We start from the raw sequence: 17,128 nt of genomic DNA, 5'->3' as shown, positions 1-17,128 counted from the left end.
ATAGGCTCAAATTTTCGCGCCATACCAAAATTAGACTCCTGCGCAGGTACATCGTTGTTGTAACTTAAGTGTTACTGTAATTACTAAACATGAAATTTCAGTGGGAACGTTATGATTTCATTTTTCTTCTTTTCTCAACGGTCGTGATAACCGCTGATAATAAACGATCTATTTTGTGGGGTTAAAAACTAGAAATTAAACACGAAATATTATATAATATATTGCTTTATTATTATTCAAAAATGTATAAAATAATTTGTACACAGCACCAACTTCCCTACGTGTAATATAAAAAAAAAATAACAGATTTAAAAATATTAATATTCATAATGGCATTATATCACATTTCGGACACTCCATGACTAAATAATAATTTAAAGTCAATTTCTTTAGGTAGGCAATGAAATAAAGGAAAACAATCTTGTCACGTTTATTCAAAATATACGTTTTTAAAATAAAATATTGTTAATACCTTGTACAGTAATATCACTGTTATTCATTTTGCTTTTGACCTCATTGCAATAAATTAAAAATATATTTTTATCAAAAAGACTTAAGTATGAAGATGGTTTATCTTTTTTTTTTATCGAAAGAAATTTACAATAAACACCACTTGAGATTAACTATTTTTTCAAAATTAATGAGAAAATTAAAAAATATTAATTTATGTAAACCTGTTAACCTAACCACTCACTATTACGTGTCGCAAAAAATTGAGAAGCCAATTCTACCATCGCTAAGAACACATTCGTGTCGTGTGTTTGAGCTACTTATTTAATAGGTGTGTTGAAAAATTTACAACAATCAAAAATGTATTGTAGTTCAATGAACATAATTGAAACGTTTGGTATAGTTATTAAACATGCACGCCTCGAGGTAACTACGTAAAAATAAATAAATACTTACATATATACGGGACAAATTACACAGATCGAGTTAGCCTCGAAGTAAGTTCGAGATATATTATTTCGTCTGTATTATTATTTCCTTCACTTATAAAAAAATTTGATTTTGCATAATTAAATATACAATTAATCAACGGAATGTCTTAAAATTTGTTTTTTCATTCTAGCGAGACAAAAATATGTAGTATTCTAATTAAAATTAAACTCGTGTACATAATATTAACAAATTAAAAGTTATATCTGATATTAAAACAAATACTGTGATATTTGGCATTCAGTGTAAAAATAAAAAGTGCACTAATATAAATTCGATAGGAAATAATTTAAATTAATTAATTTATTAAATCTTGAACATTATGACGTGTTAGGAAAAATTATTGTAAATTCTTCAAAATGTGTAGTGCGCATTTGAAAAAGTTAAGTACACATTTATGTATATCTATATTATTAATATATTTTATTTACAAAAATTTCGATATCTTTACTTGTTCGTGTCATTTTATGTTTTAGTGACAAATTGTATCAGTAATTTAACAAAGAAAGAATACGAATAACATGTTTTATATTTGCACGTTACTATGACGGGAATGCATAGTTGTTAAAACTATTATAATTTAAAAACCTAATAAAAACAATATTTCGAAACGTAATAAAATAATTGAACAGGTGAGCACCATATCGCCTTTAATTTTCTTTTTTTTAGAATCTTCTTAACTGAATATATGTTCAAGATCTTCAAGAAGGGTGAGAAGAGCTTCTGAAAAGACAATTAGCAAGCCTAAAATATTAACCAAACCTATAATTAACACATAAATACATAAAATCACACCTCTTTCCCGGTGGGGTAGGCAGAGACTACATCATTCTGAGAACTATTTGTATACTTTATTAACAATAAATAAACAATATAATACATAAAAAAAATAAGGTGCAACGATTACCCAAAATGTATTTATCATAAGTACCCGAAACCGCCGGGCTTGCATGAAGAGAGTTATGAATGTGGATGAAGCGAAGGAAGTATGCAGAGATCGTGGCAAGTGGGAAGAGGTAGTCTCTGCCTACCCCTCCGGGAAAGAGGCGTGATTTTATGTATGTATGTATGTTTATTTGTATGTATGTATGTATGCATGCATGCATGTATGTATGCACGCACGCACGCATGTATGTATGTATGTATGTATGCATGCATGCATGCATGTATGTATGTATGTATTTATGTTTGTATGTATGTATGTATTTACCTGATACTCGGCTAATGTATGTATGTATGCATGCATGCATGCATGTATGTATGTATGCATGCATGCATGTATGTATGTATGCATGCATGCATGTATGTATGTATGCATGCATGCATGTATGTATGTATGCATGCATGCATGTATTTACCTGATACTCGGCTACATGTCAAGCAGATACGGCGAGTCCAGGGCGCCGAGGCCGGCCGCGACGCCGCCCTCGTTCGCGTCCGCCAACTTCGTGCGCAACATGTGACCAACTTGCCGGTTGCTGTATATCTTGTCTTTGGTCCTGATCGCGTGATAAATATTGTTGACTATTTAAATATATATATGCGGGAATGCAAGTAAAACAGTGCGGAATTATATCGTAAATCTTCTTATCTTTTTGGAATTCTTATAAACACATCTCATAACGTCTTACATCGTACCATAGACTCACTATTCTATTTTAATGTTGCCAGCGTAAAAATAAGTAAGAGGTCAGCAAACAAAAAGGATTAAAATAAAAACAAAAAAACTCCCACATATATACTTATATATAAATATATATACCCTACCCTATCCCTCACCGTAAGAACATCGGTTTGTGTTCAAACTAATGCACATAACTTCGAAAACAATCATTGGTAAGGTGCCCGCTTAAAATACGAAAATTAAGGCACACGTTTAAATCCCGCCTCGGCCATGTACCAATGACTGTTTTAGAAATTATGTACATTAGTTTGAACACCAACCGATTATATTACGGTGAGGGAAAACATCACAAGTAAATCTGCACATTCAGGCAACTGGATGTGTAACCATGATCGATCCAATACCTACGGGGTTGTCCTGCAAAGGTTACGGAGGTCAGACGGGAGTCGCTTCGTGTTAAAACCTGACTCACCCAATCCAGGATCCATGGTCAAAGGCATACTCTTAAATCTATATCTATCCCGGCCAGGGCATGAGGAGAAAAGAATTTTCTCTGATTGGCCTGGGTCTTGGATGTTTATCTATATAAGTATTTATTATAAAATATAGTATCGTTGAGTTAGTATCTCGTAACACAAGTCTCGAACTTACTTCGAGGCTAACTCAATCTGTGTAATTTGTCCCGTATATATTTATTTATTATAAGAAAATTACAATCATACATACATATATTTCACGTCTATATCTCTTGTTGACAGAGCCAACAGTCCTAAAAATACTGAAAAGTCACGTTCAGATGTATAGGTAGCTTAATGATAGAATTGAGATACAAACAGTGACAGGTTGCCAGCCCATCGCTTTCAAGAGGAATCCCAAATTTATTATAGCCATGCCCTTAGTCGCCTATTACAAATAGCAAGGGAAAGACAGAGTTATCCCATTCTAAAGCGCCGTGAACCACACGGAACTTAATGTTTCCACTTACCCAATGATGACTCCGAAGATCCCCAGCTCGGAGACCAGGTCGGTGAGCGGCGGAGGCACCGGAGCCCCCGGGCGGACCACGTAGCCCGATACCTGATAATATCCATGGGTATGACGACAAGGTCTTAAAACATACATACATATAGTCACGCCTATATCTCTTGCGGTATAGACAGAGCCTATACCGCAAGAGACAACAAACAAAGCAACTTGCGGTTTTCTCATGGATGTCGTAAAAGGCGATGAAGGGATAGGCTTGTAATCTTGGGATTCCTCTTGTTGGCGATGGACAAGAAACCTGTCACTATTTGAATCTCAATTCCATCATTAAGCCATATAGCTGAACGTGGCGATTCAGTCTTTTCCAAGACAGTTGGCTCTGTCTATCCCGCAAGGGATATAGACGTGACCATATATATATACATATGTATGAGAAGGATATGGAATGGAGTGAATAACATAGAAGAACAAATATGCTACTTTTTATCCTACATTCCCATTGGAGCAAACCCAATCGGCGCAGCTAGATAATTAAAGAATTAAAATAAGAAGAAAAACATATAGACAAACAGACAAACTCACCAACGGCGGTAGGATCCTCTCCATCAGTATGTACGCGGCTCTCTCTCTGCTGTGGCGCATGCGCAGCAGCGCTTCGCGCACGTCTTCCCCATACAAGTTGTTACCCCCACCCTCCCTCTGAGGCTTCAGTACAAACCTGCAAATAAATAAATAAATATATCTATACTAATATTATTGAGTGACCGGATAAGGACTGTTCATTGTTCCTTCCGTGATAAGGGAATGTTGTGATGTGAATAAAGATGTAGTTACAGGAATAGAAAAGGGTATGTTGAGATGGTTCGGTCATGTGGAGAGGATGAATGAAAACAGGTTGACTAAGCAGATATACAAGGAGAGTGTGGAGGGAAGGGTCGGAGTGGGAAGACCTAGACGAGCGTATCTTGATCAAATTAGGGACGTCCTGGTAGAGGGTCAGGTCAAAAGTAGCCGAAACCGCCGAGCTTGCATGAAGAGAGTTATGAATGTGGATGAAGCGAAGGAAGTATGCAGAGATCGTGGCAAGTGGAAAGAGGTAGTCTCTGCCTACCCCTCCGGGAAAGAGGCGTAGTTTTATGTATATATATATATACTTATATTATAAAGGAGGAAGAGTTTGTTTGTTTGTTTGAACGCGCTAATCTCAGGAACTACTGGATCGAATTAAAAAAATCATTTTGTTTCGAATAGACCATTTATCGTGAAAGGCTTGAGGCTATATAACATCACGCTGCAACTATAAGGAGCAAGGGAATAATGGAATATGTGAAAAAAAAACGGGGACAATTATTCATCCTTGAGGGCTTCAATGATGCCCAAAATAATTATTCCACGCGGACGAAGTCGCGGGCACAGCTAGTATATGTATATATATATATATATATATATATATATATATATATATATATATATATATATATATATATATATATATATATGACATGTTACACAGCTTGGGATAGCCAAAAAAGTAAATTCGATTCGAATTCCATTATTCGAATTATTTCGATTCGATTAACTGGACCTCCACAACTTTTGTCTTTTGTAGGAGCACCTAACTTCTTCTTCCGTCTGGCTTTAGTCCCGGTTGCATCCTCACCACTCTGGAGAGGAGCCCGGGGTATGACTTTGACCATGGATCCTGGATTGGGTGAGTCAGGTTTTTACACGAAGCGACTCCCGTCTTACCACCGCAACCTTGGCAGGAGAACCTAACCTGTATTGGATCGATCATGGTTACACATCCAGTTGCCTGAATGTGCAGGTTTCATTTCAAGAGCATCGGTTAGTATTCAAACTAATGTAGATAACTTCGAAAATAGTCAACAACCTGCCCAAAGCTGAATCTCAATTCCATCATTGTGCCATCCAGTTGAACTGGACTATACGAGAACATTGGCTCTGTCTATACCGTAAGGGACCGGACGTGACATATATGAAACATACCTCTCAGCATCGGCGATAGCCATTTCAAGCGCCCTCTCACCGGCCTCGTCGAAATCCAACGAGTATAATCCCGTAAATATATCCCTTACTCGGCCGCTACTAGCGCCGGCGCCCATGAATTTCTCCAACGCGCCGGGTATGGCCAGAGCTTGTTGGACCTTTTTAGTGCCAGCCAGTTGGTAGTGGATGGAGGGGCATTTTATTGCACTGAAAAAAAAATTCAAATTCAATTTCAAAAATTTTAAATTCAAATTAAAAAATTTTAATTCATAATTCAAATTCAAAAATTCAAATTCAGAAATTCTAATTCATAAATTCTAATTCATAAATTCTAATTCATCAATTAAAATTCAAAAATTCAAATTCAACAAAGGTTGACGTCAAATAAATTACTTCTTCTTAGTACATCTTTTACATAGAGACTACTTCTTACTAATTCTGAGCAGGTTTGTATATCGTTGTAACTTACAAAAGTGTTAATGCTGTACCTATATCACATGTGCCGTGCCGTGTGGTTCCCGGCGCCAATAAACAAAGAAGATATGGACCACTCCATATATTTCCGATGGATGTCGTAAAAGGCGACAAAAGGATAGCTATTAAAGTTGTGATTCATCTTGTAAAAATAAAACCAATGAAGTTTCCTCTGTTTACTAAAAATATTATATAAATAAATAAATAAATGTTAAATAAAGATGTATATTATTATTACCTAGATCTTTCCACTCTTAGCCTGGCGTCCCATTCCCTGGAGCTGGGGTACTGGGCAGGTTCATACCCTGACCTATAATACACCACGGCAACAGGTTTTCCTTCTCTGTAAAATAAACATATGATCATGTAACTAGCTGTGCCCGCGACTTCGTCCGCAAGGAATAGGTAGTTATTTTGGGCATCATTGAAGCCCTCAAGAATGAATAACTTTCCCCGTTTTTTTCTTTTCACATTTTCCATTATTTCTTCGCTCCTAATAGTTGCAGCGTGATGTTATATAACCTAAAGCCTTCCTCGACAAATGGTGTATTCAACACAAAAATAATTTATCAATTCGAACCAGTTGTTCCTGAGATTAGCGCGTTCAAACAAACAAACTCTTCAGCTTTATAATATTAGTATAGATATAGATTGACGGCCTCTGTGGCGCAGCGGTAGTGCGCTTGTCTGTCACCGGAGGTCCCGGGTTCGAATCCCGGCCCGGGCATGATGAGAAACGGACTTTTTCCAATTTGGGTGTTGGATGAAGGGATTTTTTAGTAACATGTTTCCTTATTATAATAATAACTAAGTTATACAATATACTTACAATAGTAATTGTTTCTTATCATTTAATTCAGTCTCCTCGTAAATTTCACATAGTGTCTTTCTAATAACCTGCAAAGAGATTAATAAATTCAACTTTGTTCGAAAATCAACATAATTTGTCATACAACCTCTTTTGAGTTTGGTGCACAAAATCCTAAGAGGTTACGACTGGCCATCTTTAAAAAAAAAAGAAAAAACAACGCGGGAACCGCTTCATGTTTTTAGTACGACATTTAGAGCGGGACAGTAGAGAGAAAAATTAAACTAAGTACCTAACTAAATTCACGATATACATAGCAGGTTGACTGGTAGAGAATGCCAAACGGCATTAAGTCCGCCTTTTGTACATTTTTGTTTTTGTGCAATAAAGTTTAAATAAATAAACAAATAAATATTTTCTTACGAATTAACTTGCCTCCAACTCCAAAATAAGTATATATTGAGGGCAAAGTAATATTTAAGACTTGAAAATGTGATTTGCAAGTATATGTCCCTATAACACTATTAATTATGCGAATTAACACACTTACACATATTGATAACTCACCACACAACCGTGTGGTTCCCGGCACCAATACAAAAAAAAGAATAGGACCACTCCATCTCTTTCCCATCGATGTAGTTAAAGGCGACTAATACGATAGGCTTACAAACTTGTGATTCTTTTTTAGGCGATGGGCTAGCAACCTGTCACTATTTGAATCTCAATTCTATCATTAAGCCAAACAGCTGAACGTGGCCATTCAGTCTTTTCAAGACTATCGGCTCTGTCTACCCCGCAGGGGATATAGACGTTACCATATATAAGTATGTATAACTCACCATAATGTCAGGTCGTGCTTCCGTTATGTGGAACTCGTGGAATCTCTGATCGCATATATTGTATGATACTTCTTCCACGACGAACAACACGAGAGAATCCGGGACACCGAACAAGTCGTACGCCTCTATGATGCCCGCGCAGAGACCCGATAGAGCGCGGTTCTCGGGCATCTGTTTAGAAGAATACATTACATATTTTTCTTTTTTATCTCATATATTTAAACGAACAATTCTTGTATAAATATAATCAGGATCTCGGAAACGGCTCCAACGATTTTCATGAAAGTTGCAGATTAGGGGCTCTTCGGCTCAAGGAATCGATTTATCAAGGTCCTAGGTTCGAGAAAAGCTTGGTTCCCGAGATATATAAACTATTTAAAAACCGCGTTTTATGAAACTATATCGGCGCCATCTCTGGTAGACCGAGCAAAGCTCGGTCAACCGGGTACTTTATCTTTATTAAGGCAACAAACGGTCGTTTACATAGTGCCCTGATATACATACATACGATCACGTCTATATCCCTAGCGGGGTGGACAGGGCCAACAGTCTTTTAAAGACTGATAGGCCACGTTCAGCTGTTTGGCTTTAAGATAGAATTGAGATTCAAATAGTGACAGGTTGCTAGACCATCGCCTAAAAAAGAATCCCAAGTTTGTAAGCCTATCCCTAAGTAGCCTTTTACGACATCCGTGGGAAAGAGATGGAGTGGTCCTATTCTTTTTTGTAATGGACAATGGTGCCGGGAACCACACGACAAATAGAAAAGGTAAGAAAAATACATTACATACATGCATAAAGCACGCCTATTTCACGGAAGGGGTAGGCAGAGGCTACATCTTTCCACTTGCCACGATCCCTGATGCATTCTTCTTTCGCTTCATCCACATTCATAACTCTCTTCATGCAATCATTCTCCTCTCGTCGGTTTCGGGTAGTAGATATTGACCTGACCTTTTGCCAAAACGTCTCCAATTTGATCAAGGTTCACTTCGCAGAGGAAACATATCCATTTTGGATAATAGTTTCGCAATAACCCGTGCAACCGATATTTATTTAATTATTAAATCAAAAAGATTGTTAGTCGGAGACATTTTTTTAAATCATATTTTTTTACGTACCTTGAGCAGACTTTCACCATTTGAAAATGAATTTTATCATTAAGCCTAACAGCTGAACGTGACCTATCAGTCTTTCAAGACTGCTGGCTCTATCTAGCCCGCAAGAGATATAGACGTGATTATATGAATGAATAAAGACATAAATACGAAAGTTTCTAAGGATATGTGTTTATTACTCATTCACGCAGAATTACTTGACGGATTTTGATAAAATTTGATATACGGCTAGAATATAAATTAGAATAATATGAGTATTGAGATGATAAGAATAAGAAAAACAATGAAGTACTTACGTTTTTTATTATATCTCCGTAACCCATCGACCTCAAGATGTAGCTGGAAACACAATTTTAATTATAACATTTATTTAATAAAAATAATTTTCAACCATATGTACACATATCAAAATCAATAAAGGATGAAAAAAATTCTTAATTCTTTTGCATACATAAGTGGCATGTCTATATTTTCTTAACAGTTATTGAAAACAAAAGTTTATGCTTGTAAATTGTTAAAAAGTTTTACAGTTAATGCGTATTAAAATAACACAAAGAAGAACTGAACTCTGAACCTATGATATGAGAACTATATAAATAGTTACTATTTCCAACGTGGAACGTGGCCATTCAGTCTTTTCAAGGCTGCTGGCTCTGTCTACCCCGCAAAGGATATAGACGTGAGCATATGTATGTTCCAACGTGGAACAAGGAATCTCTCAGTAAACTGAATATTTTCATCCTATATATACATGTTATATATACTTTACAGTAAGCATTTTAATCTATTAACATTAAAAACTTATACAATTAACATTGACAGAATACAAAGTACAAACCATGCTTCGTCCACGAAATAGGGTGACCACACATGAAGCTTAGAAATTGGGACAAACATCTTAAAGTGTTAGGTATATCGTCAACCCATGCAGGACAGACAAAGAGTTCAAGAGAAGAGAGAGAGAGAGAAAAGATGCAAGATTTCAAAAGTTCCAAGCTAAGAAAGTTTGTGTGACAGTCGCATTTAAAAACAAATGCATTCATTACATTTCTCTATTATTATTTTATTTGTTTATTATTAGTAGAACTCTATCTCTCTTTTTCAACTACGAATTTCTAGTTCTCTAGTACATTATACTTCAGAATCCGCGTTGGTCCTACATTGATGACATTGCATCCATTTTTTTTGTGCAACTCTAAAAGGTAACATTTTTAACTAGATATTTTTGAGACTATACTTTACAAAATAAAACTTATGCTAAAACTTTACATGTACAAAATAAAATTATCCTTGGGCAGGTTAGGCTTATAAACTTGGGAGTCTTCTTTTAGGCGATGGGCTAGCAATCTGTTACTATTTGAATCTCAACTCTATCATTGAGCCAAGCAGCTGAACGTGGCTCTGTTTACCCCGCAAGGGATATAGACGGAATTATATATATGTATGTAGAAGCTATATCTATCTTGCAGAGCAGACTGAGGAATGTACTTACTTTATATACCATTTACCTCTATAATACTTTTCACAATAATAAGATACAAGCAATAGCTATATAATACAGCCACTACAAAAATACAAGGTTACTTCAAGAAGGAAATACACTAAGAGAAGACGATTTTGATGGTTTAATGCGATAGCCGCGCAAACAGAGCATAAATATTTAAGAGTTGGCTATAATTTTTGACGTACGTAGACGTAGGATATAATATACCAAATAATTGGTAAGATTTAAATTCCATTTTTATGTATTTATTTGACGGTTTCTGTGGCGCTTGACACCCGGAAGTACCGGGTTCGAATCCCGGCTAGGATGTAATGAAAAACAAACTTTCTCTGATTGGCCTGGGTTTTTGGTGTTTATCAATATAAGTATTTTTTATAAAATTTAGTATCCTGGAATTAGTATCTTATAACACAAGTTTCGAACTTACTTCAAGGTTAACTCAATTTGTGTTTGTTTTCTGTATTTGGGACATATATATTTAATAAAAAAATTTTGTTACGTTCGATAATATCCACCATTCATTTATTTTTAGAGAACAAAAACTTACGACGTATAATCCGATAGATCTAGTATATTGTAAATTTTATTAAGGTAAACCAGTTTTTATTTTGGCATAATTTGTGAAACATTTTTCAACAGTAAAGTTTTACACTTAAAAATGCATTAAAAAATAGGTATGATAAATTCAATTTTTATTTAATTTCAAACTGTACCTGACTTCATCATTGTGAACTTAAAAAGTGATTTAAAATATTGAGGTGGTACCAACACCACAAAAAAGAATTAGGCTTAATCCCAACACTATTGAGCAGTCAGTCTTGTTTACGGCTTATTTTATTATGATCTATTTTATGTTTTATTTTATGTATAAAATGAGTTGTTATACAAGGCGAAACTATGTAAAAGGGTGACCACAAACGCCGAAATTATAAGGATTTTATTCATTTTAAAATATCTTGTCAATTCATGATGTATATTTTGAGAACACCTCATGTGTATGTTTATTTAGCATTATTAAAAAACTGGTAGAGATTTTTCAAATCTAATTTACTTTATTGTCGAACATAATATGTAAAAGATATCATTAATATTTTTGTCTTGCCTAACCTAACCTAAAGCTCAGAAATTTCTTGTGTTTTATGTTGAAGTGTCAAATAATTGGTCAATTAAAAATTAAATGTAAAAAAATTCTTCTTTTTCAAAATCAACGCGAAAGTGATTTACACTAATGCCAGAATATCGTAGTAATGGCAGCATGATTGTAAGCGCGACACATTCTTTGAAAGATGTCTACCCTAAGCCAAACCCAGCAATGATTGGACAGATATTTAAAGTAAAAAACGTAGCACAAAAAACTTTCAAATAAAAATTTTAAATTCATTTTGGAACCGACTATGTAGGCGTGGACAGGTAACATCTCTCAAGTGATCTCAGAACTAAAAGCATTAATCCCTTAAAATACGCGTATTCAAACCGCAAGCTAAAAACGAAACTACATAAATCTAAAAAAATAAAAATAAACTGCGAAACAAGAACTAAACGCATAACCAATTCCAAATTCAAACCTCGAATTCTACGTGCCAGATACCAAAGCAAAGCGAGTGCATACAACAACAAAAAAGAAAAGAAAAATAACAGGACAACAGGCAATTTTGAATGATTCGAAAGGATGAATGTGCGTGCAAGATAGACAGGGCAGTCACATGAGAGATGTCGACTGATTAACATGCGCAGGGATCTCCTGGATAGATTTAATTTTATATCCCCAAAACGATGGCTGTGCTTCGCCGTGAGGAAACAAAAAAAAAATATCCAGGCTATGCCCCACGCTGCGCAACAAACATGTCGGTACCGAAACATGGCGGGCAGATTCGAAGTGATGGCGCCAAAACTGGAAGCGATTGTGTTAAATTCCACTTGTTTAATCTTGTTTCCGTCCCGCTGCATCAGGTAGTCGGAGCGGAAGAGGCCGAGGCAGAGCGACTGTAAAATTAAATTCCGTCCAGTCATTGTCCATGGTCTAGTCTAATTAAAAAAAAATTGTTTATAAGTGGCCGCAGTTTTTTCAACCCATGTTTTTATTCAACCGCAAAATTCACACCCATTTTTATCTTATAAAAACCACCTTATATTGTTACCTAATAATCATTTATTTATAAGTAATTACTTTGGTCATAATTTGTACTAACATGTTAAACTTACTTACTATAGATCATTATCTTTGAATCTTTATGCTTACATTCCGTATCGGGTTGCTATGAACATGACAAAGGCTTTGTTTAAATAACATCCTTCAATGTTACGTATACGTGGGATGTTTTAACTAAGATTACATATCTACACTTATCACAGTTAGACGAAGTATTTATTATACACTGTGGTGATAATTAATGGAAGTATTGTTATTCAAAAGTAGAAATAATTTATGTGTTTACAGTTTTTTCCCGCTGTTTCGTTGGAATTAGTAACAATATTATAATGTACAATAATCAGTAACAATTTGATTTTAATTATTTTTTGTTAACTTTTTTACTAAGAAACGGGAACATAGGTTACTTAAAATATTATGTTTATGTTTTCATCATCTACAAATACTTGGTATAAGTATATACTTGGCTACTTTATAAGCTTTAGCTAAGTACATTGTTAGTAATAATTAAATCTGATAGAGATCTGATACAGCCATATTGTCCATAATGCATAACATTAATAATGAATGTACCTAGGTATTTTATATTTAAATATAGAACCTTTTCCACAAGGCAACTTGAACAGAAATGGTCACAGTAAATTTTTTAAAAGATTAATTTAAAAACCGAACAACTTCGTGACTTAAAAAAAAATAGTGTTGCAAGACATTATCGACAACATCGCAACAGATCGACATTTCAATTCCCCCTATCTACCTCTGTATTTCCCTCGACACGGGGCCAAGATGGCCGAATCCTGACGCAATGCTGTTGATCTCAACCTGCTTCCACGAACAGTAAGGGGTGTGTTTCCCACACTTGTTCTCCGTGTGTGGGCACCGAGATTCCAACATGATGTCGGAGCGCAGCATACCTAGCGATATCGGCTAGGCCGGGGAGAGATTGTCGGTAACATCGATAATTTTCAACTGTCATTCATCTTTCAAAGGGAAAGCCAAACAAACTTGAGTTTCTTCTTGAATACGATGGGCTATCACCCTGTTACTATTCGAATCTCAATAATTTAGCCAAACAACTGAACATGGCCTTTTCTTCAATCTTTTGAATACTGTTGGCTCTGTCAACCCGCAATGGATATAAATGTGATTATATGTACATATGCATGTACCTTTTCAGCATTACATATAAGTCTGTATAAAGGATTTGTTTATAGAAATTATAAGATCTTTATTCTATCAATTGAAAATTATTATGAAATATTTCAAATCTTCCCTTTCCCATAACACAAATAACAATAAATAACTTTCGTAACATCAATATCTTATGCTTTCAGGCTTATTTTGACTTTTAGGCTGTATTTTGAGAGCTGCAAATTTTATATGTGCGAAATGTCAATACTGATTTATAAACACATGGTTTTCAGAATCATCAATCATAGTAATGAATTTTATTTATTGAGTGTTAAGCATAGAGTAGATAATCACCTGTGTGATCCCTTCGTTACGGACTTTCACCCATATATCGTACAGGTTTTTCGTGAACTCGTCAACTTGAAGCGCATTCTGTAGCGTCTGCTCCAGAAATTGGTCATCATGGGCCACCTAAAAGAAAATCCACACTAATATTACAAATACCATAACGAAATAGTGCTGTGTGGCTCCCGGCACTTTATAATAGGACCACTCTATTACTTTTCCATGGATACATATGTACACAAAGCTTGCACTATGTGCATGCTCCTATTCCCTTAGTCGCCTTATAAGACATCAATGGAAATAAACATAGATCATACAGGTGCAAATTATGCTGTGTGGTTTCCGGCACTAGAGTATTTCTCTAGTGCCGTAAATCACCTACATCTATCTCTCTCACGTTTATAAGCCTATCTTTTAGTTGCCTTTTATGTCATCCATATGAAAAATATGGAGTGGTTCTAAAATATGGATCTATAAGATGGGCTATTAACCTGTCACTATTTGATTCCCAATTCTATCATTCTTAGGAATAACATTAGATTCAAATTTGAAATGGCATGCTCACATTTTAAAACTTTCTAAAAGGCTTAGTTCTGCAGCATACGCTATTCGTCGTATTAGGCATTTGACGGATGTGGCAACTGCTAAGCTAGTATATTTTAGTTATTTTCATAGTTTAATGTCATATGGTCTACTGCTTTGGGGATCAGCAGCAGACATACAAACTATTTTCATTTTACAAAAAAGGGTAATTCGATATATCTACGGTCTTAAACAAAGAGAAACCCTTAGAGATTTTTTCAAAAACCTAAATATTTTAACTTTGCCCTCCCAATACATATTGGATAACATCATGCATGTTAGGAAAAACTTAGACTCTTTCAAAAAAGTAGGTGAATGTACTAGTAGATCACTGCGGAACAATTACAAGTTGTCGATCCCAGCACATCGGCTGGCTAAGGTAGGGAAATCATTTCTGATTAATTGTATAAGATTTTATAATAAATTACCAAAAAGTGTTCTTGAAATGAATGATAGAAAATTCAAACAGTATATTAAAGTTGAGCTTTGTAGGAAAGCCTATTACAACACGGATGATTATATTAATGATAAACATGTGTGGCCCGAGCTGGACATAATGGCCTCTTAAATGCTTGTGTATTTTTGACATGATCTTGACATAATTTGTACAGTATGTACATATTTTATTTTTTATATTTATTTTATTTGACGAAATATTCGTATTGACATAATCAGTTCTACATTCATACATGTTTTTTAATGTAGACAATGTGCATTCGTCCACAATTTAGATTTAAGAGATCTATATTTGTAAATTGACATCCTATGAAAATGCTGCACATGCGCTTTGGAAGCGGTAGTAGTTATAATTAGATTTAAGTTATGTGACGTCAATAAGTGATACCTTGTATCCAATTTTGAAAATAAATCTATTCTATTCTATTCTATTCTATCAGTAATTAACTATACAGTTGAATGTGACCTTCCAGTCTTTTTGAGACTGTTGGCTCTATCTACCCTGCAATGTATATAGATGTGACTATACATACATATGTATGTATATTCAAGCTCTATGGTTTATGAAAATATTGAACAAAAAAAATTTGTATGTCAAAGTATAATGCTTGTTGTTACCTTGTGCATAAGTTCATTTAGGACTGGTTGGAGCTCCACAGCCTTCATGAACTCAGTCCGTGGAAATGGTGACGGTAAAAGGACAAACGGTGCAATCTGCAAAAAAAAGGAATGGCTAATAAACTTGGTTTTCTTGGGATTACTATTATTAATAAACTTGGTTTTCTTCATATAGGCGACTAGCTAGCAACCTGTCACTATTTGAATCTTAATTCCATCGCTAAACCATGCAGCTCACTGTAGGCCTTTCAGACTATTAGCTTTGTCTACCACGCAAGGGAAATAGACGTGACTATATATCATGGTCAAATGTATGTATGTAGATGTAAAAGTCAATAACTACAAAAGCAAGAAGCAACTTAAATCGTATACGAATGCAAATAAACATTTAAGTTGTGTTACATTTCAGTAAAGCAATATTATTTGAGCTATGTTATGTATTCAAATTAATTGGTATGTATATCTACGCACCTGAATAACATCTTTATTGAAATGTTTTCTGTCCCTCATGCCAACTCCATGCATAAGCGCCCAATCTTTAGCCTTTTCTATAACATTAACTAAAACTTTATTTTCAAGAGGCAGAGGTACACACGAAGCTAAACGGGCTTGAGACATCTTGTTTTAAAGCGTCTAAATTTACAGTATAAAGCGTATTGCGAAGTTTAAAATGAAATCTGTGAGTGTGCTACCAAAAAATATTCAAACCAATGAATAAAGAAAGAATGACAATAATTTAATTTTACTTCTCAAAACCTAAAACATCCAAAGCGAACACCTGACTGTCAAGTCACGTCAAAGTCAAAGCCCGACTATAGAGATGCGATTTGAGATCAATAATTCGACGAATAAATTTTTCATGGAAAAACAATCGATTTTTAAATCAATATGCAGTACTGGATGGATCCAAGGAATCTGTCTCACGTTTTAAAAATGCGGAAGTTTGTCTGTCTGATACACTTTCATTGTTAAACCGCTGGACCAGTTTTAATAAAATTGTGTATACATAAAGTTCCACGAAAGCTAACTCCGGCCATATAAAAATTACCATAGGGCCCGCAATATTTGTTTTGCTACTCTTGTTTTGTGGCTTATACGGCACTGCACAGAACACAATTAGCCGACGTTAATAATAGAGACATGATGATATAATACAATACCAGCAATACCTAGCAGAAAACCCATCCATCTCATTTGTCTGTAGTTTCCATCTGCCTTCCTTGTCTACTTCGATGCAACAATAAGAACTTAGTCACACTCACACTCAACATACTTATATAAACTCCCTAGTACCACTGTCTACTTGTTTTAAATAATTCTAAGTACCTTCTTACTACTTTATGTCCATACTACAACATTTAATTAGGTATCTCCCTGTATATTATATTGATATTTTTAATATGTATCCTTTACATTGAATGGCAAAGTAAGAAGGAGCGTCCTAGGTTTCACTGAAAATCAGCGCATTGTGTAACTTCACCATACATGCTTAAGGAAACCCTTTTGGTCGCATAATGTAATTTTTTATTTCTATAATTATGAACAAT

The 17,128-nt window shown here is 34.9% G+C and overlaps 1 protein-coding gene across 4 annotated transcripts; it reads right to left on the bottom strand.

Annotated features, from left to right (window-relative positions):
* Positions 1-1,371: 1,371 nt before the first annotated feature.
* On the bottom strand, positions 1,372-16,379 carry LOC106135837 (glutathione synthetase). Of its 4 annotated transcripts, XM_060951262.1 has the most exons (14): positions 16,053-16,379; positions 15,582-15,677; positions 13,935-14,051; positions 13,227-13,376; positions 12,153-12,283; positions 9,093-9,135; positions 7,679-7,849; positions 6,858-6,925; positions 6,267-6,371; positions 5,555-5,761; positions 4,130-4,265; positions 3,549-3,640; positions 2,298-2,438; positions 1,373-1,662 (listed from the first exon to the last, which is right to left on the bottom strand). In XM_060951262.1, the coding sequence occupies exons 1-13, from the start codon at positions 16,197-16,199 to the stop codon at positions 2,309-2,311; spliced, it is 1,593 nt and encodes a 530-aa protein (XP_060807245.1). In that variant the 5' UTR covers positions 16,200-16,379; the 3' UTR covers positions 1,373-1,662; positions 2,298-2,308. The 4 variants fall into 4 exon arrangements, with proteins under 4 accessions (XP_060807243.1, XP_060807245.1, XP_060807242.1 ...); XM_060951260.1 differs by lacking the exon at positions 12,153-12,283 and having other exon boundaries at positions 1,372-1,683; positions 13,207-13,376; XM_060951259.1 differs by lacking the exon at positions 12,153-12,283 and having other exon boundaries at positions 13,207-13,376.
* Between the last annotated feature and the right edge of the window lie 749 nt (positions 16,380-17,128).

The sequence above is a fragment of the Amyelois transitella genome, chromosome 24, assembly GCF_032362555.1.
Source record: "Amyelois transitella isolate CPQ chromosome 24, ilAmyTran1.1, whole genome shotgun sequence".
Classification (NCBI taxonomy): Eukaryota; Metazoa; Arthropoda; class Insecta; order Lepidoptera; family Pyralidae; genus Amyelois; species Amyelois transitella.
Note: the sequence above shows the minus strand (reverse complement) of the source record. Positions and strands in the feature narration are given on the sequence as shown.